The 26557-nt window shown below is 39.1% G+C and overlaps 1 protein-coding gene across 1 annotated transcript in view; it reads left to right on the top strand.

The window, feature by feature from the left end:
• usp43a (ubiquitin specific peptidase 43a) overlaps nucleotides 1-26557 on the top strand; it is a 426449-nt gene that overhangs the window by 342447 nt on the left and 57445 nt on the right. Inside the window, exon 7 of the mRNA XM_043714590.1 lies at nucleotides 10757-10904. Coding sequence (XP_043570525.1) covers nucleotides 10757-10904 — 148 coding nt within the window. The remainder of the gene's footprint in view (nucleotides 1-10756; nucleotides 10905-26557) is intronic.

Genomic DNA, 26557 nt, shown 5'->3' with positions numbered 1-26557 from the left:
TTTTTACAATGAGGTTGTAGTTTCCCATTTCCATTAGTGATTTCTTTTTGACTCTGTTGTCCCAGATATAAATTCCGTCTTGTTGGACTGATGCTTTGCAATCTGAAAGCCATGTTTTATATAAGACCTTCACTGTTACAATTCCAACTTAGTTTATATATCACTTGTATTTTTCATTTCCTCTAAGATGGAATACTTCCTTGTCTTATTGTAATCAATGTTCAACAAAATAATTGATTTGCAATAATTTCAGTCTTTTTGATTTTGCCTGAGTCACATTGTTAAGCAGATGTCCCATATCAGTATTGTTAGATTCCATGGCAAGCCATTTCAAAAATGAATACGACAATGTGTCCGTTTCTGAAATTCTTACCTGTGCTGTTATGTCAGTTGCTGAATTATTTTTATCTAGTGACTTTGTGAAGTGATTTCACCCTCCCTGTGCCATTTCAGCTGCTCTATCATGGAAGTAAGTTGGTCAACAATTGCTAAGAGCTTGTCCATAAACACTTGCTCGTTTTCATGTTGTAGGTTGGTTAAGTTTGATGAGATTTTGTCCTTTAAAGGGACCTTTTGCAAGGGACCTTCCAGCAAGCTGCACTGCGTACCTTTCTCAGCAGATTTGAAGTCTCATACCCTTTATCTTTTAGTCCATTAATCAGTGAGTTACCTTGCATTTTATTTAATGAACAGTTGCTGACTTCATTATCTATATTGATCTTTTTCAGCTTGATTCCTTGAATGACAATAAGCTTGCGTAGGAATTTTCTCAACTGGAGTTGTAGATCATCAATTTGATTTCTCTTGGAATGGCAAATTAATTTTAACAACATTAGGAATGTCATCAGAGAGGAACGTAAAAGTCAGGGAATATACTCACATCAAAGAGTCATCTGATTTCTCCATTTTTCAATTTTTTTTCCCAATTGCACTTTCAGAAGAATCATTTCCCAGTTTTAATCCAGTTTTGGAGCCATTTACTTTCTGAGCTTGCCAACATAGCAGTAAGAAAAAAACACCAAAACTGTTCTTGAAGCAACCTTACCAGCAAGGCATAGTTGAGAGTCAGCTGGAGACCACAAATAACTGCCAACAATAGCATTAGATCTTTACTTCCTGAAATTCTACGACATGTTGTCTTACCTGAAGCTCATCTGCACTTTGCAATTTTCTTTTCAGTACAACACACCCACGGGAATTCACATGATTGATGGCAAGCCACTTGTTGGAAATTAATGCAACAGAACTGTTAGTTTGTTTTAATTTGGTTTTAAGTCTATCAATTAGACTATCAACTGAAATTGTGCCTTTCATAATCACAAAATGCTTTAGTCGCCAAAATATCTTTTGATAGAGCACATCTCTCTGGGCTCATCCCAACACTACTCTCCCTGAATTCATATTGCTGTCTTGTAGATATCTACATCCATTGAGCAAACCCCTGGTTGCAAGCAAGGAATGATAATGCACTGTAATTTCATATTGTATATTTAACTGTATATTTATCCAGTCCAGGTCATGGTTATAAAATTGCGAGGAGAAAGTAAGGACTGCAGATGCTGGAGATCAGAGTCAAGAGTATGGTGCTGGAAAAGCACAGCAGGTCAGGCAGCATCTGAGGAGCAGGAGAATCGAGGTTTCGGGCAGAAGCCCTTCATCAGGAATCCTGATGAAGGGCTTATGCCCGAAACCTCGACTCTCCTGCTCCATAGATGCTGCCTGACCTGCTGTGCTTTTCCAGCACCATACTCTCGACTTATAAAAATGCGATCCAACATTTTAAAATATGGTTTGTTACAGAAAGTCTGAACAATTCGTTAGGTAAACATTTTGAATTCAGTGGTTAAGTTTTGTAAAAATATTTTTGTACTGTTTAGTGGTAGTGATAGAGCTGACTGACTTAAGTAGCACAGAAAGCCATATAAGCATCAGGTCTGTCACTTAATGCACAATTCTTCAGTAATATAATTTGATCATAGGTGCCTTCACTCATGCAGAAAAATAAATAAAAATGTTTGTTTTTATGTAATTGCCTCTTGTTTAATTCCCACTTTCTCATGATTTCTATGCAACTGTCTTTTTCATCTCACACATGCTCTCTCTATATCTTGTGTGTTGCATTCCTATCTTCTATGCTTGTCTGCAACGCTTTTCAATACCATTAGTGTGAAATTTATCAAATCAGCAACTCATTTCATGTCCAACCTTGCCTTTTTCATTGGCTTCCAGGAAATAGGGAACTGCGCTTGTTAGTTTGTATGGAGCAAGGCTCCACAAACAGGAACAAATGACCTGACTGAATAATATGCTTTTGGTGTTGTTGGCTGATGGGGTAAGTATTGGCTGGAACAGTGGGAACACTCACCTGATCAGCTTCACATCGATCTGTATGATCATCGATGCTCACCAGAGAGTATGGGCGGGTACTCAGCTGAAGAAAAGACAGACATGACAGAGCTTTCACTGAGCTCTGTGTTATAAACATTGGCTCCATTCGACAACTCATTTAGTGTTTTGATAATTTGTTTCAATCAAATACATTTATAGTTAGACAGTGCTGTGTGTTCCAAACTGAATTCTGTAAATTGTCCCCGAAGCATTGTATGTTGCCTTTATTTGGAGATGGAGCCTTAAGCAATATTTCCTTCTGGCTGAGAAATGATTGTTATATCAAGGGGATGTGTCTTTCTGACTTGTGTCAGTAAACCTATGTGTTACCTATAGATAAAACCAAATCAGTTCACAGTCATCTGTTAAGTACATTCACAATGTAAAGCTTTAAAGTGGAAAAACTTAGTTTGAGAAGAAATTGAACTTGTTGGTTGAAACAACCTTAGGGAACTTTTTCAAGAGAACTTAGGAGGTTGAGAGGTGACCTTATAGACATTTATAAAATCATGAGGGGTATAGATAAGGTGATTGGCATGTGTCTTTTCCCTTGGGTGGGGGATTTCAAGACAGGTGGAAGGAGAAAGATTTTTAAAAAGACATGAGGGGCAATTATTTTACACAGAAAATGGTTCATGTGTGGAATGAACTTCCAGTGGAAGTGATAGATGCGGCTATGGTTACAATGGTTAAAAGATAGTTCGATAAGCATGTGAATGGGAAATGTTTCGAGGGATATGGACGAAGCACAGGCAGGTGGAAGTATTTTAGCTTGGGATTATATTCAGCTTGGACTGATTGGACCGAAGGGTCTGTTTCCGTGCTGTGTGCCTCTATGACTCTAAGTAGCTTGATTGGGAGGGAGGGGGGGTGGTGTGGTTGGTAGGAACCTGTTGGTGTAGAACACAAGTAGTTGTGTCTGCTTGCTGCAAATCCAGATATCAGGGAATGTGATAATGTGATCATGTTGGAGACCTTGCTCAACAAAGGGCAGGTAGGGTACGAAACATTCCTGAGAAAGGAGTGTTCAGGAAAGGGAAGAAAAATGAAGGGGCGGCAGTATTGATTTAAAAAGAAAAAGATGTCCTGCAGAGTTGGGGACAAAGATTATTTGGTTCATGCTGATAGCGGGGTAATCATTGCTGTACTGGCTGCAATCTATACATGACTAATCAGTGAGATAGATGCAAAGGAAGAAATTTTCAAGGAAGTCACAAGATAATTTAATAATGACCAAGTACTTAAAATATGAAGCTTTGATTATCCAGATATAGACAAGGATAGTAATAGTGTAAAGGACAGAGAGGAAGTAATGTTCCTAAAATGCTGACAGAGGGCTTTTCTGAACAATATATTCCAGACCTGGAAAGGAATCACGACGTTGCTGGAATGAGGGGAATATTTAGGGAATAATAACCATAGTAGAATAGGATTCATGTTGTTTATGAAAATGTTCAAGAAACAATCCAGAGTAACAATATTCACAAAGGCAAGATATAAGATGAAAAAGCCAAAACTAGTAGATGAAAGAGACAATGAATAAGATGAAGCAGGAGTGGGGTACATATGACAGAGAGGTCAGATTGATAATACAAGTAAGAACCAGACTTAATGTAGAAAGTTTGGAGGACAGGTGAAAAATCTACAGAGCAAAACCAATATGAGAAAAACAAAACACCCAGTAATTGCTGGAGAACTTGAGCAGATCTGGAAACATCTGTGGAGATAAAGCAGACTTTGCATCCAGCGATCCTTCTTCAGAACTACATCTTTTTTCTTCCATTTAGATAATTATTTTGTTTTAGCTTAAATGACCACAGAAAAGTGATACAATTAATCAGAAGAATAAGGAGAGGCAATATAAAGTAAAACATGCAATTCTAAAAGGGGTGCAGGGTCAGAGTGAACTTGGGAGTAAATTGCAAAGGTCATTGAAATTAACAATGTAGCGGTGAATAAGTAGTTAAAATGACAGATGGGATCAAGGCTTTGTAGGTAGTGGCATTGAATACAAAAGCAAAAAACTTTTTGGCCTTAATTGGAATATTATTTCCAATTCAGGACATCACAAATTAGGAAAGATGTGAATACATTAGAAAGGATGCAGAAAAAAAATTATGAGAATGGTTTCGGGGTGAGGGTTTGCAGTAACATGAATAAATTTTGGAGGCTTGGACTTGTTTCCTTAGAGAAGAGTTGGCAGAGATGAGATGAGATTTGAGAGAGATGCTCAACATCATGTGGTTAAAGGATAGTGTGGGTAGAGGATAGTGTGGTTGAGGAAATTGTTTCCATTGGTGGAATGATCCAGAAGTATTGGACAAGTTGAATCAATCAAGAACCAACAGCATGAGGAGATTAGAGATTAGAACTTGACATACTTTGCCTGAGGGTATGGTGGAAGTGGACTGAAGCCTGCTTTCAAAAGAAGTATTGACTTATTGCCAGAAGAGACAAAATTTGCAGGGCTGCAGAAAGGAATGGGAGTATAACGAGCTCGGTGTGGAGTTGGTATGGCCAGGGCTGAATAGCCTCTTGCTTTGCTTTAACCATATTCTGCTGGAAAGTACTGGAGGACTGCTTTCAAACAACCATTTCAAAGAAAGTGGAGTGCATCCTGAGGCAGCAACTCTGAATGTCAAGTCGATGTAGTATAATTGTATTTCTGTAAGATGTGCGCCAGTGTAATAAGACCATCAAAGGAGTCAGTTCTAAGACTCAGTAAAAAGGAGTCCAAGGTTGCAATGCTTTGTTATTACAAATAGGAAATAAAGTGGATGTCAAAGCTCAGTATTTCTCTCTTGCATTACTTTTATTTCTTGCAAACCTATTTCCTGTAATAAGTTTAATTCATAATTTTAAACTGAAATATGTGATGTGACTGTATGATGTTTCCATCTGTTGCCTGTTATAATGCAGCTATGAAATGCCTTGGGATATTTTATTAGATCAAAGGTGCTATATAAATATGAGTTGTTGTTGTGCAAAGTACATCCTATTACTCCTTGAAAGATGAAGTTAATATTTTGCGTAACTGAAAGCTCAAATTACTTACAGCTTAAATCGATCTTCATAACCTTCAATTGCTGAATGTTGGCTGAAATAAAATAATTTATAATCACATACTTAGTGCATGCGTAGACAGGTCTGCACAATAGAGAGTAAGATCAGGACACAACTACTTTTGGTATTGCAATTTAGCAGAGCGCAGTGTGCTGAACAGTGGGTAGCTATATTCAGAATGTGATGTGATGGCTTCGTGATTGGAAAGTAATCACAATTTTCATTCCATCTAAATATGATAAAAGTTCAATGATATATTGTAAAAGATAGATACAGCTGATACTTAGCATTCTAATTTACAATTGTGAAATTAGTATTTTGCATTCTATGCAAAACTGCTGCTAATAAATTTGAGAAATTTCTCTTCTTAGCCATTTATTTAATTTGTTTCTCAATAATGAGATGTCATCTTTTATTTTTAATCCTTTCACAATATAGTGTACTGACTGATTTAAAGTAAGTGTCACATTAGTCTGGTAGGTAATTTATAAAAAATACTGCCTGCTGCGAACCATACCCATCAATATTCTTCAATGTTTACAACCTCTCCTTATTTGTAGGTCACTATTGTAGACAACTGTCTGAGGCTTTCCTTTCCCAATTATTATTTTGTTGAACTAATAGTTTTAACTTAATGCAACAGTTAAAAACATGTGGTGGTGAATTATCAATGGAAGCAAGTATAAAACTGGGAGGGCTGTTTTCTGTTGCACATCTTGCACTAGCCAGAATCACTGAGTCCACCAAAACTATTCTATTATGGGGAAGTCACATCTACTTTGCCCTCATCCAACATGTTACCATCATCCACAATTCCTGCTTACAAACAGTTGGTAATAAGAAACTTGCTGATTTGCTTTCCCTTCCTGGATGAAGGATTACCAGGTTTCTGGTACTGACCTGACTGGACCAAGCTAATGGAACAGATTCTATGGCATGAACCTTGAACATGAACAGCTTCTCGAAACTCTTGGATGTGTCACAAGGCATCCACACTTTGCTTGAGGAAAGAGAATTAAACAACTGGATATTGAGACTTTCAGTTGTGCACATTCCAGATCAATGGTGATAGGGACAGGGGTCAGGAAGCAACAACGACCTGACCTCTGGCCTCCATTCCCAGTTCCAGGACATCTGACCAACAAAGGAGAAGTTTTTGTTATCATGAGTGCAGGAAGAAAATTAAATTCCTGTGCAAGTTTAAAACCACTTATTCAAAAACATCTTTTTTTATGTTAATGCAGAGCTCTTGGTATTGATTAATAAGAAAGGAATGTGGCTGCTCGTTATTTGTTAGTCCAGCAATTTGGTGTAATAAACTTATGGTGCAATAGTTGGAAGAAAGGGTCATGGAGGTAGGTTCAGTTATGGCTTTCATAAAGGGAATTAGCTCTGTCATAGAATCCTTACAGTGTGGAAATAGACCATTTGGTCCACACCAACCCTCCAAAGAGTAACCCACCCAGACCCATTCCCCTACCCTATTACTCTACATTTACCCCTACACACCTCTGAACACAATGGGCAATTTAGCATGGCCAATTCACCTAACCTGCACATCTTTGGACTGTGGGAGGAAAACAGAGCACCTGGAGGAAACCCAGGCAGACACAGGGAGACTGTGTAAACTCCACACAGTCAGTCACTCATGACTGGAATTGAATCCAGGTTCCTGGTGCTGTAAGGCAGCAGTGCTAACCACTGAGCCACCGTGCCTCCCAGTCCTTAAGGGTAAAAATATAGCTGGGCTATGGGGAACGATTAGGGAAGTGAGATGAGCTGAATTGAACTTATTGAGAGCTGGCACAGACTTGAGGAGCTGAATGGTCTCCCTTCTCATTATTCTTTGCTCTAACCAATTAACAATTCTATTTGTTTTTTGACTGAATGGTGCCAGTTACATGTTATGATCAATAAGGAAGTTAAACAAATCAGGGGCTTTCAAAATATGAGGTTTGAATGGCACACAGCCCCCAGCAGCCTGGATCTGGATTTAAGGGTAGTACCTTCTTTCTACTTGATGAAAGTTAAGTCAGTAAAGAATCAGAAGACTTGAGATCACTTTTAAAAAGTATTCAGTAACAGCACTTGATAAAATAAATTCTACCTTAAGCCATTTAACAACAAACATTTAGTTAAATTCTTTATTTGGCAGGCAGCCAGCATTGGATTGTGCTATGAATCACATCTAATTTCAATTATAATGTTTACAAGTTCTCAAGCATTATTGTAAAGTACAAATGTTGTAGGTGCTTGCTTTTATTGAATGGAGTTTAATAGTCTTCCTGTGGCACACTCTGTAATGATGGGGGATCTCACCTCAGTCAGATCTCCTTCGGAATTAAGTCCATGGCACAAAGTCATGAAGACAGCCTTCCTCTTTCATTGCCGATTGAGGCTATTGTGGGTAGGGAATGAAACTGGACAGACAACCCAGTATCAATCAAGGTGCTGCAAAAGACAATGGTTAAACCCAGTCCTGTCAACTTTACAAAGTCCTCCTTACAAACATCTAGGATCTTTTGTCAAAATTGAGAGAGCTTAGCGAGCAACAGTTTTATATAAACATGTTCGTCAAACTATACCTTACTAAGAGGTGCCAGACACAACAATAACCATCCTGCAAGGGCAGCACAGACTCACTGATGGGAGTTGCCATGGCATTATTGAACTTTGACTCCAGACAAGGAACCCTCTTGCTGATTATTATCCATTGTCCCATCCTCGATAATGAATCAGTCATCCTCCATGTTTAACATCATTTGAAAGAAGCAAAGGCACAGAATGTTCTCGGTGTAGAGATTCCACTATCCATCACCAGGAGAGGCTCAATATCATACTGACCACGCTAGCCATGTTCTGAAGGATATAGCTGCTAGGCTGGGACTCTGGCAGCTAGAGAGGGAACCAACAACAGGGAAAACCTATTTGACTTTGTCCTCACCAATCTAGCCATCATTGATGCACTGTACAAGACACAATCAGTGAAAGTTACCAGAACATAGTCATTGTGGAGACAAGGTTTCATCTTCACATTAAGGATACCCTCTATTGTGTTATTTGGCACTATCACCAAGTGAAATGGGATAGACTTTGAAAATATCTAGCAACTCAAAACTGTAGCTCATCAAAAGCTGCAGAATTGTAATCAACCACAATCTGTGATCTGGACAAGTATATTGCCCCACTCAACCATTGTAATTAAGCAGGAGATCAGCCCTGGTTCAATGAAGTATGCAGGAGATGCACCTAGAAAATGAGATATTAACCTGATGAAACATCAAGACAGGACTGCTTATTTGCCAAACAGCTGAAGCAGGACTAGGCAATCCCACAATGAACCCAGCACACCAGTGCAATCGGTCAGAAGTGCCAAGTGGATAAGATAGAAGAAAGAATGGACAGACTTGTACAATAGGTGTAGAATCAAAGAATCTTTTAGAGCAGGAAAAGACTGAGATAACCTTTTGATCAAGGTATCCAATTGATTCTACTATCCTACTCCAGTATTTATCAAATGCTCCATTGAATGTTGTTATTGAATCTATTTCCACCACCCTTTCAGCCAGCACACTTCAAATCACAAAAAACTTATGTTTTCAGTCCTTTTGTTACTAACTCTTTGAGGCTGTGATCCTTATTTGCCTCTTCATAAGATCCTTATTTACACTCAAAGCCATTGGTGATTTTCAACTCCTCTGTCAAACCGCCACTTCTCCTCCTCTGCTTTAGATCAAGTCACCAGTCCAGGCTTTCCATATATCCAAAGACCATCATCCCTTGTACCATTTTTCATCTTCTCCAAAGCTTTGGAATCCTTTGGAAACATATGTCACGCTGAAATGAACACCCAACTGAGATGTAATCGATTTTTTTATTAAAGTTTAGTATAACTTATTTTATTTTGTAACTTTTTGTATGAATAAATGACAAGAATTCCACAGCCTTCCACAGCCTGTTCTAACAGCCTTCTCAAATTGTCTTGCTATCCTCAAACATTCATGTACATATACCCCAGGTCTGTCTGTTCTTACAAAAAAAAATCCAAAGAACTGCAACTGACAAATCTGAAACAAAAAAGTCACTGGACCCATAACATCAATTCTACTTTCTGTCTACAGATGTTGCCTGATCTGCTGAGTTTCTCCAGCAATTTGTTTTTGTGTCTGTTTTTGCAGTTACTTTATCATTGTTTCATTTACATAATAATGTCTTTCTCATTCTTCTGCCAAAATGTATTGTGTTATATTTATGTGCTTTAAATTATCCCCATCATTGTGCTTCACCAGCCTGTTGTTGTCTTCCTGAACCCGATAACTGTTCTCTTCATTGTTTACCACATTTACAGATTTAGTGTATGGACTTTCAAAATATGCCCTTTGATCCCACATCCATATTATTCATATATTTCAAAAGACCTTTCATCCTGAAACTGAGAACCCAGAGGGACATCACTGTATTGCTTCCTCCAACCTGATGAGAAACCATTCACCCTATATTCTGCTTTCTGCCCAATAATAAGTTTGGTATTCATGCTGTACTGACCATTTAATGTCATGGGCTTCAATTTTGAAAATGAATTTATTCATGAGGTTCCTTGTCAAACACCTTTTGAAAGTCCACCTATACATCAACCACACTACCCTTGTTAGACCTTTCCATTTTCAAATCTAGTCAGTCAAACTTACTGAACTTCTGACAAATCATTTGTCGGCCATTGCTTTGCCAAATGCCAATTAATTTGATCTTAGACTATGATCTCTATGGTTTTCCCTTCACCAACTTTTGGAAACAGACACTATTTTGTATCCAACTCCTTCCCCCACTCCCATCAATCTAAGTTGGAAAATATAAATGGTAAAATCACATAATGATCGTAACTGGTGGAGGAAAGTACAATTTTGGATATTCTAATTTAAAATGTGGGAGCGGATGAAGAGCATAGAGGTTCAAACTGGTAACAATGTACGTTATAAGGTTGATATCGGTAATTTTGTGTGTTAATATATGGATTACACTTTGCACAAAATGACAAAAGAGGAACCTATTCAATTTTAACAATGTTACAACTTTCTTGCTGATCGATTAATATGGACTAACTTATCTTCCTTCTCCATATTTTGTTGTGATCAAAAAAAGACTAGATTCTTTTTGAAAGACTGTAATATTTTTAAGCAGACAAAGTAAAGTTGGTGCTGCTAAAATTGATCTTGGCAATATTGTTTCATTTTCAGGTTTTGGTAAGTAAAGCAAAATCTGACCTTGACACTAATAATCTTGAATTGCTTGTCTTGTTGCAAAACAGGGCGTTACCAGAGTATGACTGCACCTTCTTACAAGGCAGCTTCCGAAGGCTTTGAAGCAACTCCAGTTGAGTTCATACAACATGGTGCAACTGGCAAAGTCCTTCTTCTCATCTGTAACTCAGCAGGAACAGGGCAGCAAGCTGTCAGGTACCATATGACTTTGGGAATTAAATTATTGCCCTTGCAAGTTTCAGACAAAAAGAGTTCATAATTACAAAGTGGGGTTTAATGATTTTAATGTTTTTATCTACATTTTTGCTAATACTAACAACAACAGGCATTTCACCTTCTCAGCAGCCAAACCTATGCATCGTCTGAGTTCTGAACGATTCCTTGGCATACTACATACTACACTGCAAGCGATTTGCAAGTTTTATCTGTTCATTGAGCTGGCTGTCAATCTTCATGAAGTTCAGAGTAAACAGACTTAATCTCCATCGGTGAAGTTTCAGAAATCTTCAAAGAAAATAGGGGTCTTATAGTCACATCAATCTTTAGACAAAGAAATCAACAAAACACTGTCATCCGAGACTTCTATTTTTGATATGAACTGAGAAAAGTTGAGTTTAGAGTTGTTATAATAGAAAAGCATTCCTGAAAATGTTGGGAAATTAAAGAGAGATAATGAGGTGATTAAATGCAGCTTCACTACTCCAGGCAGCACAATCAATGCAATATTTTGTCTTCACAACCACCTACTGACAGAGATGGAAGTCAGACGCTCTTTCATCTTGTGATGAATGTGCACATAGTTACACCTACACACAGTGCTACCTGGTCAGTAGGCACTGATGATCTTTCATTATTTCCATCCATTTTTAACTCTGTGTTCAAAGCATCTGGCATAGGACAGTTGGCTGGTGCAAATGTATCGGTCACAAATTCCAAAGAAGCAGCGGGCCCCAAGGCTGGGATCTCAGGTCTGGCACCACTGGCTGTGTTTTGCATTCAGTAGGTCACTTATTAGAAAAACGCAAGTGCATTGCCAACAGGTTTCATTTGAGTGCCGATAATGAAGAGAAAATCAGAGTCAAAACACTCACATATTTAATGTGCCAGATAATTATAAAAAGCCTTGGATTGTTTTGCTTTGCACATTTGAAAAATGAGGAAAATTAAGTAAATATTTATGCTAATGTGGTGAAGATACATCTTTGGTAGACCATAAGATGCAGGAAGAGAAGTAGACCATTTGGGCCATCGAGTTTGCTGTGCCATTCAAACGCTTATCTGATAATCCTCAACTCCCACCTTATTGCCTTTTCCCTGTAAGCCTTGATTCTCTTATTGATGAAAAGCCTGTCTCTCCCAGCCTTGGTTACACCTAATGGCCCAGTCTCAAAAGCTCTCTGAGGTAAAGAACTTCAAAGATTGACTACCCTCTGAGAGAAGAAATTCCTCTGCATCCTTTTGGGTTACCCCTTTATTCTGAGATTGTGACCTATGACATTTACACAAAGGGAAAAATCCTCTTTGCATCTAACCTGTTATACCCCCCAGTAATGTTATTCATTTCAGTAAGGTCTCCTATCCTTTTAAACTACAAACCCAAACTATTTAACCTCTTCATAAGAAAATCACTCCCGACCTGGAATCAGCCTTGAAGGCCTTCTGTGGACTGTCTTCTATACCAATATATCTTTACTTAACTAAGGGGACAAAAACGGCTTGCAGTATTCCTGGTGTGGTTCCGTTTCAGCAAGACTCCCCTACTTTTATACTCCATTCTGTTTGAAATAAAGGCCAGCAATGCATCTGTGTTCCCTTTTACCCACTGAACTTGGATGCTAGCTTTTTAATGATTGACCCAAATCCGTCCACTCTGCAGTTTTTTGCAGTCTTTCCCTATTTAAATAATATTCAGCTCTTCAATTCTTCCTGCCAAAATGCATATCCTCACACGTTCCCACATCAAATTCCATCCGTCAAGTCTTTGCCCACTCACTTAACCCATCTATATACCTCTGTACATTCTTTGTGCCATCCTTACCACTTGCTATTTGGTTTATCCATTAACTTGGCTATGATTCACTTCTATTATAGTTGCCCTTGAGAAGGAGGTGCTGAACTGCCATCTTGGACCAACACAGTCCATGTGCTGTAGGTTGACCCACAATGCCACAAGGCATTGCAGGATTTTGACTGAACGGCAGTGTACTTCCAAATAAGGATGGTGAATGGCTTAAAGGGGAACTTGCAGGCGGTGATGTTCCCATGCTACTCTTGTCCTTCGAGATGGAAGTGGTCATAGGTTTGGAAGGTGCTGCCTAAGGATCTTCAGTGAATTCCTGCAGTGCATCTTGTAGATAGTACACACTGCTGCTACTGAGCATTGGTAATGGAGGGTGTGAATGTTTGTAGGCTGCTTTGTCCTGGCTGGTGTCAAGCTTCTTGAGCCTTGTTGGAGCTGCACCTGTCCAGGCAAGTGTAGAGTATCCCATCACACTGCTGACATATGCCTTGTGGTTGGTAGACAGGTTATGGGAAGTCAGGAAGTGAGTTTCTTGCTACAGGTTACCTCGACATTGGCCTCATCTTGAGGCTACTGTAGCAAGTCCAATTGAGTTTCTGGTCAATGGTGACCAGAAGATGTTGATAGTGGGTGATTCAGTGATGGTCACACAATTGAATATCAATGGACAGTGGTTAGATTATCTCTTTTGGAGATGGTCATTGCCTGGAATTTGTGTAGCATGGAAGTTACTTGTCACTTGTGAGCCCAAGCCAAAGTATTGTCCGGGTATTGTCCAGGTCTTACCATATCTGAACTTAGACTGCTTCAGCATCTGAGGAGTCAAAAATGGTGCTGAACATTGTGGAATCATTGGCAAACATCCCACTTCTGACCTTATGATGGAAGGAAAGTCATGGATGAAGCAGCTGAAGATGGTTTGGCCTCGGACACTACCCTGAGGAGCTCCTGTAGAAATGTCCTGGAACTGAGGTGATTGACCTCCAACAACCACAACCGTTTTCCTATGTGCCAGCAATGACTCCAACCAGCAGAGAGTTTGCCCTGATATTCATTGATTCCAGTTTTGCTCAGGCTCCTTGTTGCCACTCTAAGCTGAAGGAGAAAGTGAGGACTGCAGATGCTGGAGATCAGAGCTGAAAATGTGTTGCTGGAAAAGCGCAGCAGGTCAGGCAGCATCCAAGGAGCAGGAGAATTGACGTTTCGAGTATGAGCCCTCCTTCAGGAAACTCTAAGCTGAATGCAACCTTGATGTTAAGGGCTGTCAGCTCTCACCTCACTTCGGGAATTCAGCTCTTCCATCCATGTTTGAACCAAGGCTATCATGAGATCAGGCGTTGAGTGGCTCTGGCGGAACCCAAACTGGGCATCATTGAACAGGTTATTGCTGAGCTGGTGCTGCTTGATAGCACTGTTGGTGACAGTTTCCATCACTTTACTGATAATCAAGAGTAGACTGATGGGGCGGTAACTAGTTGGGTTAGATTTGTCCTTTTATTTTATTTATAGGATGTACTTGCCAATTTTCCACATTGTCAGATAGATGCCAGTGTTGTAACTGTATTCAAAGAGCTTGCCTGGGGACTTGCAAGTTCTGAAGCACAAGTCTTCAGTACTATTGCTGGAATATTGAAAGGGCACATAGCCTTTATAGTATGCAGTGTCTCCAGTCGTTTCTTGATCTCACATGGAGTGAATCAAATTTGCCGAAGACTGGTACCTGTGATGCTGGGAACAACTGAAGGTGGCCACAATGGATCATCCAATTGGCATTTCTGGCTGAAGGTTGCTGCAAATGCTACAGCGTTTTCTTTTGGATTTATATTTTGGGCTCTTCCATAATTGAGGATTGGGATACTTGTGGAGCCTCCTCCTCTCATGAGTTAATTAAATGTCCGCCACCATTCACAACTGGATGTGACAGGACTATAGAGCTTAGATCTGATTCACTGGTTGTGGGTTCAGTTAACTCTATCACTTGCTGCTTATGTTGTTTGGCATGTAAGTCATCCTGTTTGATAGCTTTATCAGCTGATATCTCATTTTTAGGTATGCCTCATGTGCTCCTGGCATGCCCTCCTGCACTCTCCATTGAAACAGGCTTGAATCCCGAGTTTGATGGGAACATTTGAGTGGGGGATATGTCGGCCCATGAAGCTGCAGACTGTGTTGAAGTACAATTTTGCTGCTATTAATGGCCCACTCCACTTCATGGGTGCTTAGTCTTGAGTTGCTAGATATGTTTGAATTCTGTCCAAATTAGCATAGTGATAGTGGAACACAACACAATGGAGGGTCTTCTCAATGTGAGTGGTGATCTTGCCCTTACCCATATTCCTACCCATAATATATTGAAAATAATTATGGTCCCGGCACTGATCTATGGGACACTTCACTAGTTACAGGTTGCTACCCTGAGTATACCATCTTTTACCCAAAACACTACGTTCCATTAGTTATCCAGTTCTCTGACCATGCTAATATACTGCCCATGGGTTACTATCTTATTAAGTAGCTAATGTGCAGTACCTTAGTGAATGCCTTTTAGAAATCCAAATGTATTAAATCTTTTGATGATCCTGGATGTTACCTCTTTAAAAATCGCCTTCCCCTTCATAAAGCCATCCTGACTTTGCTTGTTCATATTCTGTATTTCTAAATGCTCTGCTACTACATCCTCCATAATAGATGTGGAATTTCCCAATGAATGTCATTAAATTAACTGGCCTTTTCTTCTCTCTGTTTTTTTTAATAATTGGCAGTTTTCCAACCCACTGACACTTCACCTGAATCTAAAGATTCTTGGAAGATTACTACGGTGCATCCACTTTCTCTGTAGCTACTTATTTTAAAATCCTAGGTCATAAGTCATTAGAAGAAAGTGAGGTCTGCAGATGCTGGAGATCAGAGCTGAAAATGTGTTGCTGGAAAAGCGCAGCAGGTCAGGCAGCATCCAAGGAGCAGGAGAATCGACGTTTTGGGCATGAGCCCTTCTTTAGGAGCCCTTCCTGAAGAAGGGCTCATGCCCGAAACGTCGATTCTCCTGCTTCTTGGATGCTGCCTGATCTGCTGCGCTTTTCCAGCAACACATTTTCAGCATAAGTCATTAGAGCCAGGGGACCATCAACCTTTAGCCCAATTATTTTCCCTATATCTTTTTCTCTGGTGATAGTTATTGGGTTTATTTCTACTCATTTCCTGATTCCTTGATTGTTGAGCAATCTTGGAATGTTATTATCACGAAGACAGGCACAAAGTATTTATTCATCTCCTCTGCCATTTCTTGGTTCCCCATTGTTATCTCCCCAGTCTCACTGTCTAAGGGACCCATGTTCATATTAGCCTCATCTTTACTTTTTGCAAGTTTAAAGAAGCTCTTACTGTCCATTGTTGTATTACTTGTTAGTTACCCCTCGCAGTTTATTTTTCCCTCTTAAATTGTTTTGGTTTTACTTTGCTTTCTGGTTTACCACTAATCTTTGCCATACTGGAGCCTTCCTATTTTCTTGCAGTTGGATACTATCCCTAACTTCCTTGATTAACCATAATTAATTTATCCCATTCCTGGAATTCTCCTCCTTCAGTGGAATATATGTTTGTTGTGCATCATGAACTATTTCCTTAAATGCCTGTCATTGTTCCTTAACACATTTAAAGATGTGATACTGCATTGATACAATGATAGCATCAGATCAGAGTAACTGAGCTGGCTGTTAGCTGGACAATAATCCAGTGACGTTGATGGGATTTCTGTCTAAAGTAAGCAAAGCTATTTTTTTAAAAAAACAGAAATTTAGAAAATCACTGTTTTCGTGTGCAACTACATAAAATGGCACCCTGCCTGATTTATACCATGCCAATTTCAATATAGTCACTGTGCAAGTTTCATGAAAAATGTGGCATGTCATTAGATATAGCTGTACATCTTTAATTACTGGTCATGACAGGAGAGAAATGACATTTGCCTGCTAGTCCTGGGGAAGTGAGTCTGCCGTGTGCTTAAGATGTTGCTCAATATCTGCTTTAAGCAGTTCTTCCAGCTAATTGTACCATTTTGAAACAAATGAAATAGATATTTGAACTCTGCATTCAGTCAAGACCTTGCCGTTCCCCCGTGCTGTTCAGTCCACAGTGATATATTTTATAATTGTATTGTGCTGTTACCCTAGGCATTTCCTGTTAGAAATATTGTTGTCAGCTGATCTATCATCTTGTCCCTAAATAAATCACATCATATTATAGCCTTTCCAGGGGTGTAGTCTGTCGTAACCGTGAAAAATCATTGGTGTTTAGAATATAACAAATTGTGAGTTGAAATTCTTTCCCCTTTCATTTGTCTGGCCATATATAGATTCTGCTTTCATAGTGCAAGTGCTCACAAGAGATATTTTAAATTAAACACCAGCTATTAGAAGAGCTACACTTCAGCCACAAGAATTTGAATCCGTTTTCTTGAAGGATTTTAATATTTTACCTTTCACTGAAGGAGAGTTACATTAAAAACTGGTGTTTGGTCTGGTGTGATATGTTTCTGAGTGGAATGTTGCATTTAGTAACATTATGACCTTGAAAGTTTTCCTTTTCACACAAAATAGCTGGAATATATGGGGTGTGCTGGAGACAGATTAAATCGAAGCATTCAAAATTATATGGGAAAACGTAGCTGACCTACAGGGAGAAAGCAAGGAATTGAGTCTAGGTGAATTGGTCTCGCAGAGAGCTAGCACGAAAATGATGGACCTATTGGCTGCTTTCTGTGCTGTAACCATTTTACGGTTCCATGTATACCAGTGTATGTGAAGGGCCCTTTATCACCTCATTATTGTCATTCCCCCAGTGAATGTGTGATTTACCATTGCTTGTTGGGTAACATTATGTTGGTGGAACTGAGAGGCTGCTTTCTGTGGTCGTTTGAGGAAGTCTATGACAAATGTTTTGCTGCAGGGAAGCAAAAGTAGTTTGTTGCATTAGGAACTGAGGCACAGAAAGTCTCTTAAGATAATGCTAGGTCATTTTATATGCATTAGCTTTGAAAGCTGAGATGAAAACAAATGACAGAAATGACATTTTATTATAACAAAGGAAGTTTATAGCCATTTTTATTTTAATGCCAGTGAATAAATTTTGTTTTTTTTAATCTCATTGCAGATTAATGACAGAACCAAGTGATAGTTCTCTCTCATTCTCTTTTCTTTCTCAATTTTGGCCATTAACTTTTATACCTTTTAGATAAAAGAATCTGGAGTTTTATTTACGAAGTATGCAGAACCTTAAATACCTTAATTTCATCATAAGCACAGCTAAGGAGGGTATGTGAGTAATGTTGAGTAAGTGTAATTTACTAATATAGGTGACTTATCTTTTCACTTGAGCAAATTTAATATTGCTGTTTTTGGCATAATATAGAGTACATTTCCCAGATTTGCGTTTTTACAAATGATTTTAGGAGAATTGGCAGAAATATAGGCCATGCATTAGCTGAACTCTGGAAATTTCATTCAGACATCTTCTGTTTCTTGATCTGTTGCGGTTGCAAAGACCATTGTCATCTCCACAGGGCCTTCTGCTGATGGATTGCTCCTGCCTTGAGTTCTGTCCTTCCGTGTCATTTCTCCTTTAGCTCAATCATGTCCCAGCCCAGAATGTATCTGGAAATCCACTGCCAGTTCAAGGAAATGCTTTGTGGGCACCAGTATGCACCTACATTATTTTTTAGTTTCCTTTTAATGAAGACTGATGTCCAATATCAGGTGTTCATTGAGCCTACCCATTTGAGCCATTGTCTAGTTACATGCTTCCTATGTTTAATTTCATATTTGGAAACAGATTGATAAGAATGTGCATGCCACTGTCACTGATGGTACTGATTTTATTATAAGTTTGATAAACTTGTAATACCATCTGAAGTAGATCGCTGAGGAAATTGTGAAGCCATTGGTGGTGATTTTCCATGAATAATTAGAGTCATAGAGGGTCCGAGAGGACTGGAAAATGGTTAATATAACACTCCAGTTCAAGGAGGGAGGGAGGCCTGCAGAGACAGGAAATTATAGGCCGATTAGCCTGACCTCGGCTGTTGTTACAATTTTAGAGTCCATTATTAAGGATGAGATTGTGGAGGTGCATGGTAAAATAGGATGAAGTCAGCACAGTTCATCAAGGAGAGGTCATGCCTTACAAATCTGTCAGAATTCTTTGAGGAAGTAATGAGCAAGTTAGACAAAGGAGAGCCAGTGGACGTGATCTATTTGGATTTCCAAAAGGCCTTTGACAAGTTGCCACAGAGGAGGCTGCTAAATAAGATGAGCCTATGGTGTTAGGGCAAGGTACTGGAATGGGTAGAAGATTGGCTGACTAGCAGAAGGCAGAGAGTGAGGATACAGGGGCCTTCTCCAGGATGGCAGTTGGTGACTAGTGGAGTTCCACAGGGGTCAGTGCTGAGACCACAACTATTCATTAACAATCTGGACAAAGGAACTGAGGGCTTTTTGCTAAGTTTGCAGACAATGCAAAGATAGGTGGAGGGGCAGTTAGTGTTGAGGAAGCGGAGAGGCTCCAGAAGGATTTGGACAGGCCAGGAGAGTGTGCAAATAAGTGGAAATGGAACACAAATGGGAATTTGTGAGGTTATACACTTTGGTAAGAAGATAGTGGCATAGTCTATTTCTAAATAGGGATGACTTTGGAAATTTGAAGCACAAAGGCACTTGTGTGTCTTGGTTCAGGATTTTCTTAAAAGTTAACATGAGGTTCAGTTGGCATTCATTTCAAGAGGGCGAGAAAAAAAGAGCAGAGATGTACTGCTGAAGCTGTTTAAGGCTTTGGTCAGACCACATTTGAAATATTGTGAGCAATATTGGGCCCTATATCTTAGGATGCGCTGGTGCTGGAGAGGGTCCACAGGTGTTTTACAAGAATGATGCAGGAATGAAGTGCGTGTCATATGAGAAGCGACTGAGGACATTGGGTTTGTACTTGATTGAGTTTAGAAGGATTGAGGAGAGATCTCATTGAAACTTACAGAACACTGACAGGCCTGGATAGAATGAATGTGGAGAAGATGTTTCCGCTAGTAAGAGATACTAAGATCCGAGGGCACAGCCTCGGTGAAAGGACAACCCTTAGAACAGAGATGAGGAGCAATTTCTTCAGCCAGAGGTTGGTGAATCTGTGGAACGCATTGTGGCACAATGGAGGTCAAGTTATTGAATGTATTTAAGACAGCGATAGATCAGTTCTTGATCAGGAAGGGGGGGGGTCAAGGGTTACAGAGAGAAAGCAGCATAAAGGGGTTGATAAACATTTTAGCCATGATTGAATGGTGGAGCATACTCGATGGACTGAATGACCTAATTCTGCTCCTGTGTCTTATTTTACCTTACTTTATCTTGTGTTATCTTAATCATTCTATATAATATTCCAAAGGACTTGTCTGTTTTTATTATTGTCGGTTTCCTCCCACAGTCCACAGGTTAGGTGAATTGTCCATGCTAAAAAACAATTACCCATAGTGTCTAGGGATGTGTAGGTTATGTGCATTAGTCAGGGGAAATGTGGGGTAGGGGAATGGGTCTGTGTGGGTTACCCTTCGAAGGGCCGGTGTGGACTTGTTGGGCCAATGGCCTGTTTTCACACTGTAGGGATTTGATGATTCCATGAATTTGAAAATGTAGAGGTCCCATGAAATGACATTTGGGGGGGATCCAAGATGGCGGCGACCCAGTAAGAATGTTTATATCTGAGAGTTTTGTTTATTTTTGTAAACTTGTAAAAATGTTAAATTTCTAATAAAAATATCTATATAAAAAAAAAAGAAATGACATTTGGTATAAAGAGACATGCATTTGAATCTTTTCATCTTGCACTGTGCAAGATGCAAGATGAAAATGTCACATTTTTAATGAACAACAATTCATACTGCATATTGTTTGGTAAGGTATTACCATGGAGGATGCCAGGTAGAGGGCTACAGTTAAAGATGTAAGCTCCATGTACACGTATTCCTGAATGGGGATCAAATCACATTCTGTTGGTATCCAGCTCATCCTTATGCTAGTTGTCTAGCCAGTTGAGCTTATTGGTATGTCCACATCCTTGAAATGCACGTTCAGCAAACAATTAAGAAGATAAGTGGCATGTTGACATCTATTTCAAAGGGATTAGAGTACAAGAATAAAAGTTTTGCCGCTATTATGGAAGATCATGATAACACTGCACCTGAAGTACTGAGTACTAGGTACACTAGTATTTAGTGTAGTTTAGACTTCATATTTCCAACATTTTTTTAAGCGACAGTGCAACAAAGATCACTTAGTTACTGGGATAAGAATGTTATCCCATAAATCCAGGCTGAATAATTTGGGCCTATACTTCCTGAGGGTTGGGATAATAAGAGGTGATCTCACTGAAGCATATAGGATTCTGCAGGGGCTTGACTGAACAGGCACTGAGAAATTATTTCAGTTGGTTGGGCAATCTGGAGGAACAGTCTCAGAATAAGTTGTCGCTTATTTAGGATTGAGATGAGAAATTTCTACATGTGAAGATTTATAAATCTTTGGGACTCTCTAACCCAAAAGTTATGGATGCTCCGTTGTTGAATATATTTAAGGGTGGAACAAGGAGAGTTTTGATCTCGGGAAATTGTGGTGTATGGAGAGTGAGTGGGAAAGTGAGGATTAGCCATGATTGTGCTTCAAGAGCCCATGTCATTGTACAGACGTAGAATTACACAGCACAGAGACAGACCTTAGTCCTGTACCTGTTTCTTGTGTTCTTATAGCAACATCCCGGTGGAGCTTAATGTCAATACTAGTGACTTCATTTCTTTCCCTTTATTTGGTGAGCTGCTCAATGTTTGTTTTGCCACTAAACCAAGACTATCAGCGCTGGGAATTGTGACAAACTGTGATTGATCAGGAATGGAGGTTATAGCTTTTATTCATAGTATACCATGTGAAACAAGCAAAGTAACCTGGGTACCTTAGTATAGTATAATTTTAAAAAAAATTTGGAATAATATTTTAGCATAAGAAATAGTCACTGAGATAATTTGTTGTGTTGTCAGATCTGCACTTGGCCTATTGAATTTGTATTGCTTGTTGTTTGCACAGGAACTGGAATACTTTATCACCCAATGGTTTAGTTCATAGTGTATCACCTGTCTTTGGGAATGATATTCATACATCATTGTTGGTCTAATCTACGGAAGTAAGCCAAAGGAAAATAACTAATGACATTATTTTCTGCTTCGAGTAATTTTTAGGGCCAGCATTTATTTAGTGGACACTAGAGTAAGTGTCCTCTTTTCATATTCCTCCTCTTCAAAGAATTACTCATGTTTGCCTGTCACTCCCGTAGAACTAGCAAGTCCCCTGTTTCTTCAATGTCTCACTGAAAAGCCTTTTCCTATGCAAGGCCGAACTTTCTCTGTGTGGAGTGTCAGGCATAAGAGCTATCTTCTGCTGTTCATGCAGAGAACACTTCCTAAGAAGGATTATCGGATAGCAGTTGTGATCAGGAATCCTAAATGAATTCATCCTGCACGCCTTAAGGGAAATGTCACTTTTTTGTATTCTTCACTCTGTCTTTCTGGTTGACATCAGCTAATTTGAGAGAGGCCAGAGAATGAACAGTGCTGGCAGTACTTGTGAGTTACAACTTGTGCTTGTTTTTGAGTGCTTTCCTTCACACAGGGATTGCAAATTTACTCTATGTTTGCTGATGCCACGAGTACAAAGCATTATCATTATGTTTGAGATGTCTGAAGTGTGCTTGAATCAACTCATCCTGCCTCTGATAACATTAAGTATGCTAATAAATAGGTTCAAATTGGAAGACTAATTATAAATGGAATAATATTTGGAAAAATCCTGAAACTATGGTTAGAAGTGCCAACTACTTTAAATTGTAATGACAATGTTTCCACCAACTTAAAGTGGATGTATTTGGGGATTTGGATGTGTTCTTCATGCATGTCATGCCTTGTTCTTTTCAATGTGCAACAATTTCCTGTTCATAGACTGCGAAGAATTATAAAGCAATATAAACCCAGCTATTGGTTTCCTATTGCAATTTATAGTTTTGGGACATCTACTGTCGCACATTTCACCTCATAATATACAAGGTGCTAAGTTCCCAAGACCCAAGCTATAATGGCAATACAATTGTAATTGTATATAAAGTACAATAATAAATTATAAGACCTTTATAGAACAGATGCTTTTCTTACTGGAAGGCATGTAACAACTGTTGTTCCAGCACAGTCAATCAGAGCATGATACTGGCTCCCAAAGTTTAGAGTTTGCATAATTAGACAACATTTCACACTATCGTAGCTGTGGAACATTCTCCTGAGGTATACCAAATTGCTTTAATCTAACTGTCAGCTACACATGTTTATTCAAGACTGGAAGCATACAAGGATTGCTGTGAGGTTGCTCAATGTAACTGTGTTACATTGCACTACGTCTGCAATGAGACTTTTTTTGTTATTCATTTGCTAAATGATACTTTCAGAGCTGTCACACAAAGATGGTCATTAGCAGTAGGATATGGCTATTTTTATTGCATTATCTGTTTCCCCTCGACCTGCTGCTTAATAATAATAAAACTATACCACTAGGGAAAAATCTCTGGTTTTCAGAACAGTGGATGAATTAATAATTGCTCCAACCTTTATTTTGAAAAATTAACATACTTGGGAATTAAATCTTCATCATTTTGAGCATCTTAATGAACAATTGGTATTGCATCTTTTTAAAATGTAATTTTTTTGCAAATGCAAATCAAAAAATTTAGTAATGATTATGGCAATTATTATAGTGCATGTCAATGCAAGGGTTGGGGGAGCAATTCCTCCTGTTGAGAATCTGTGCAAAAGTTTGCATAAGATAATAAATTGACTGACATTTTAAGAAAGCAGATTTTCTTACTAAGAAACTGTACTACCATTTGTGTGCAGAGCTTTGTGTTATAATGTTTAGCTTCATCTAAGTATTTGTCTTGCACTCACCAGCAAAAAGCATTTTCATTAATGCGTCCTCTGAGCACAATGTCTGATGCTGTACTATTGCCAAATATCAAACTTGTTTTTGGAATTAACTCTGCGGTTGACACAAACCCTTTGTTCTTTCCCTTGACTTCAGAAGAATACCCATTAACCCAGTAGCTTAAACCAGTAACAACATTTTGTTAATAATAACAGTTGAACAATAGCAGGAATCAGTACAGCACGTTATGTTAAATTGCAGATTTAAAAAAATTGTGCCTCCCTCCTCTAGTACAAAATGAAAAATGCCATTTATTTATTAACTCTCTTAATAATGTTAAATTTTTCTCAGCACCCATAGAATAGCTATGAGGGTTCTTCAAAAAAAATCAAGTCCTGGACTCGATTTTTTATAAGCCCAAGTTACTTGAGGTAGAGTTAGTGCCTTAATACAGCTCACATGTTCTTCCAATTTTAAAGGATGACTTCTATAGTTCAACAAAGCATATTAAAATGCAAATAGTTATTTCTTTTAACTTTTAATGTGGGGTGGCACAGTAGCTCAGTGGTTAGCAATGCTGTCTCACAACACTAGGGATCCAGGTTTGATTCCAGCCTTGGGTGACTGGCTCTGTGGAGTTTACACATTCTTCCCATGTCTGCATAGGTTCCCTCCAGGTGCTTCAGTTCCCTCCTGTAGTCCAAAGATGTGTAGATTAGGTGGATTGGCCATGGGAAATGCAGGATTACAGTGATAACATGGCGGTTGGGTCTGGATGGGATGCTCTTCGGAGGGTCTATGTGGTCTCAATGGTTGAAAGGCCTGCTTCCACATTGTAGGGATTCTATGATTCCTCAGTCCTAACTCTGATAATAATGCTGAACATAGCAGTAATTCCTTGATTAATGTTATGGTTGTGTTCCTAAAAAGAAATCAGATTTAAATGACTCAGCATGGAGGGAATCAGATTTTCCCATTGCAGCAGTTAAGTTTTGTAGAACTTTGCTGGTCAAAGTTAAAATATTATACTCAAAATTGAAATACTTTTACATTCCTAAATTGTTATGTATGTATTTAAATGACATCAAAATTAAAATAAATTAAATATAAAGAAGTATCCTCTTTCTACTTGCCTTTCCCCTTATTGACTGCAACCCTTGACAACTCTCCCTCCTCACCTTCTCCTTCACTGATCTTAATGGACCCCCTCACATGCCCCTTCTCTCTCAGAAGCAAAGCGCTTTGAAGAGGAGTGACACAAAGGAGGAAGGGACCAAGAAGATCAATGAGTGGTAAGGTTGGGGAAGGAAGGGGTGAGTTGGAAGGAGAAGGTGAGAGAGAGAGAGGGTCAGGAATTGTTAGGGTTAATGAACAGGTGGCTTATTGAATAGAAGGGTCAGCAAGTGGAATGATAGGGGTAGGAGAAAGTTGACAAGTGGGAGAGGTGTTGAGCTGCAAGATTGGTGAGCATGAGGCTTTGTGAGCAAGAGAGGCAGTGAACAGTAAGGTCCTAGGTAGTGACATAGAACAGAGAGACCTCGTGGTTCAGATATATAATTCTTTGACGTTTGCATTCACATGTAGACAGGGCAGTTAAGAAGGCATTTAGCATGTTTGTCTTCATTGGTCAGATCTTTGAGTATCGAAGTTGGGACATTTTGTTGAGGTTGTACAGAATGTTGGTGAGGCCTCTTCTGGCATACAGTGTCCAGTTCTGGTTACTGAGTTATTGGAAGATATTAATAAGCTGGAGGAAATTCAGAAGAGATTTACCAGAATGTTGCTGGAAATGGGGGGTTTGAGTTATAAGGAGAGTCTGATAGGCTGGGACGTTTTTCACTGGAGCGTAGTGGTGGATGTGAGTACAGTTAAACATTTAAAAGGCATTTGGATAAGTACATGAATAAGAAAGGTTTGGAGGGATATGGGCTAAGCATTGGCAGGTGCGACTAGTTTAGTTTGGCATGGACTAGTTGAACTGAAGGGTTTGTTTCTGTGCTGTTTGACTCTGTGAGAGGCCACTCTCTAATGATGCTGATAGTGTCATGCACACTGTCTGTCCAGCATGATAAACACTAAAGCAGAAATCACAGCCCTGAGTATGCATACTGACTATTACACCTGCAGGTTTATAAGAGAAGGATTAAAGAAAGGAACTTAGCATGTGAGCTACTGAATTTCCCAAACTGTAAGCATGTTCACGTGTCTATTTTATCCATGTCACTACATAGAATTCTATAGAAATGAAATGTGGTGTGAAATGTATCAAAACCACCATGCTGTCATGAGATACAGTGTTAGTTCATTGATGTGAAAGATTCAAGATTGATTTTTCATGTAATGAGAAACCTCTAGTACCGGAATTTGGAAGTCCCCCCCAAAGGCAGCACCCATGTTTTTGTCAGAGGTGATAACAGGAATTGAAGGTATTTCGCACACAAGCTGAAATTCATGGAGGCAGAACCACATTTAAAAGTGCAGCTTCCTTCAAGCAGAAGCCATTTTGGCCACTCAGGTGATGGAAACTTGAAATTTAAGAGAGAATGTCTAACTCTACTAGAGTTCTTTGGGCAGATAGTGTATGCCCAAATTTGGGAGAAGTACAATACCACTTTCAGCAAGAGGAGCTTATCATTGTGTGTAAAAATTGGATCAGGTCTTTAGAACTGTCAACCTGCTCTTTGAATTTTGAGGAAAAAAAGCCAGCCTGCAGCTGAAAACTAACACAGGTTGCAATTTCAATCGATGTTTGTTGACATAATCATTATATGATTAATGCTTGGTGGCTGAAATTTTTGGCAGTTAGAGACCAGTAAGTTCATTGTTTGATTGACGGT

The sequence above is a fragment of the Chiloscyllium plagiosum genome, chromosome 24, assembly GCF_004010195.1.
Source record: "Chiloscyllium plagiosum isolate BGI_BamShark_2017 chromosome 24, ASM401019v2, whole genome shotgun sequence".
In the NCBI taxonomy this organism is placed as follows: Eukaryota; Metazoa; Chordata; class Chondrichthyes; order Orectolobiformes; family Hemiscylliidae; genus Chiloscyllium; species Chiloscyllium plagiosum.
The sequence above is the reverse complement of the archived record's forward strand: the minus strand, read 5'-3'. Positions and strand labels throughout refer to the sequence as shown.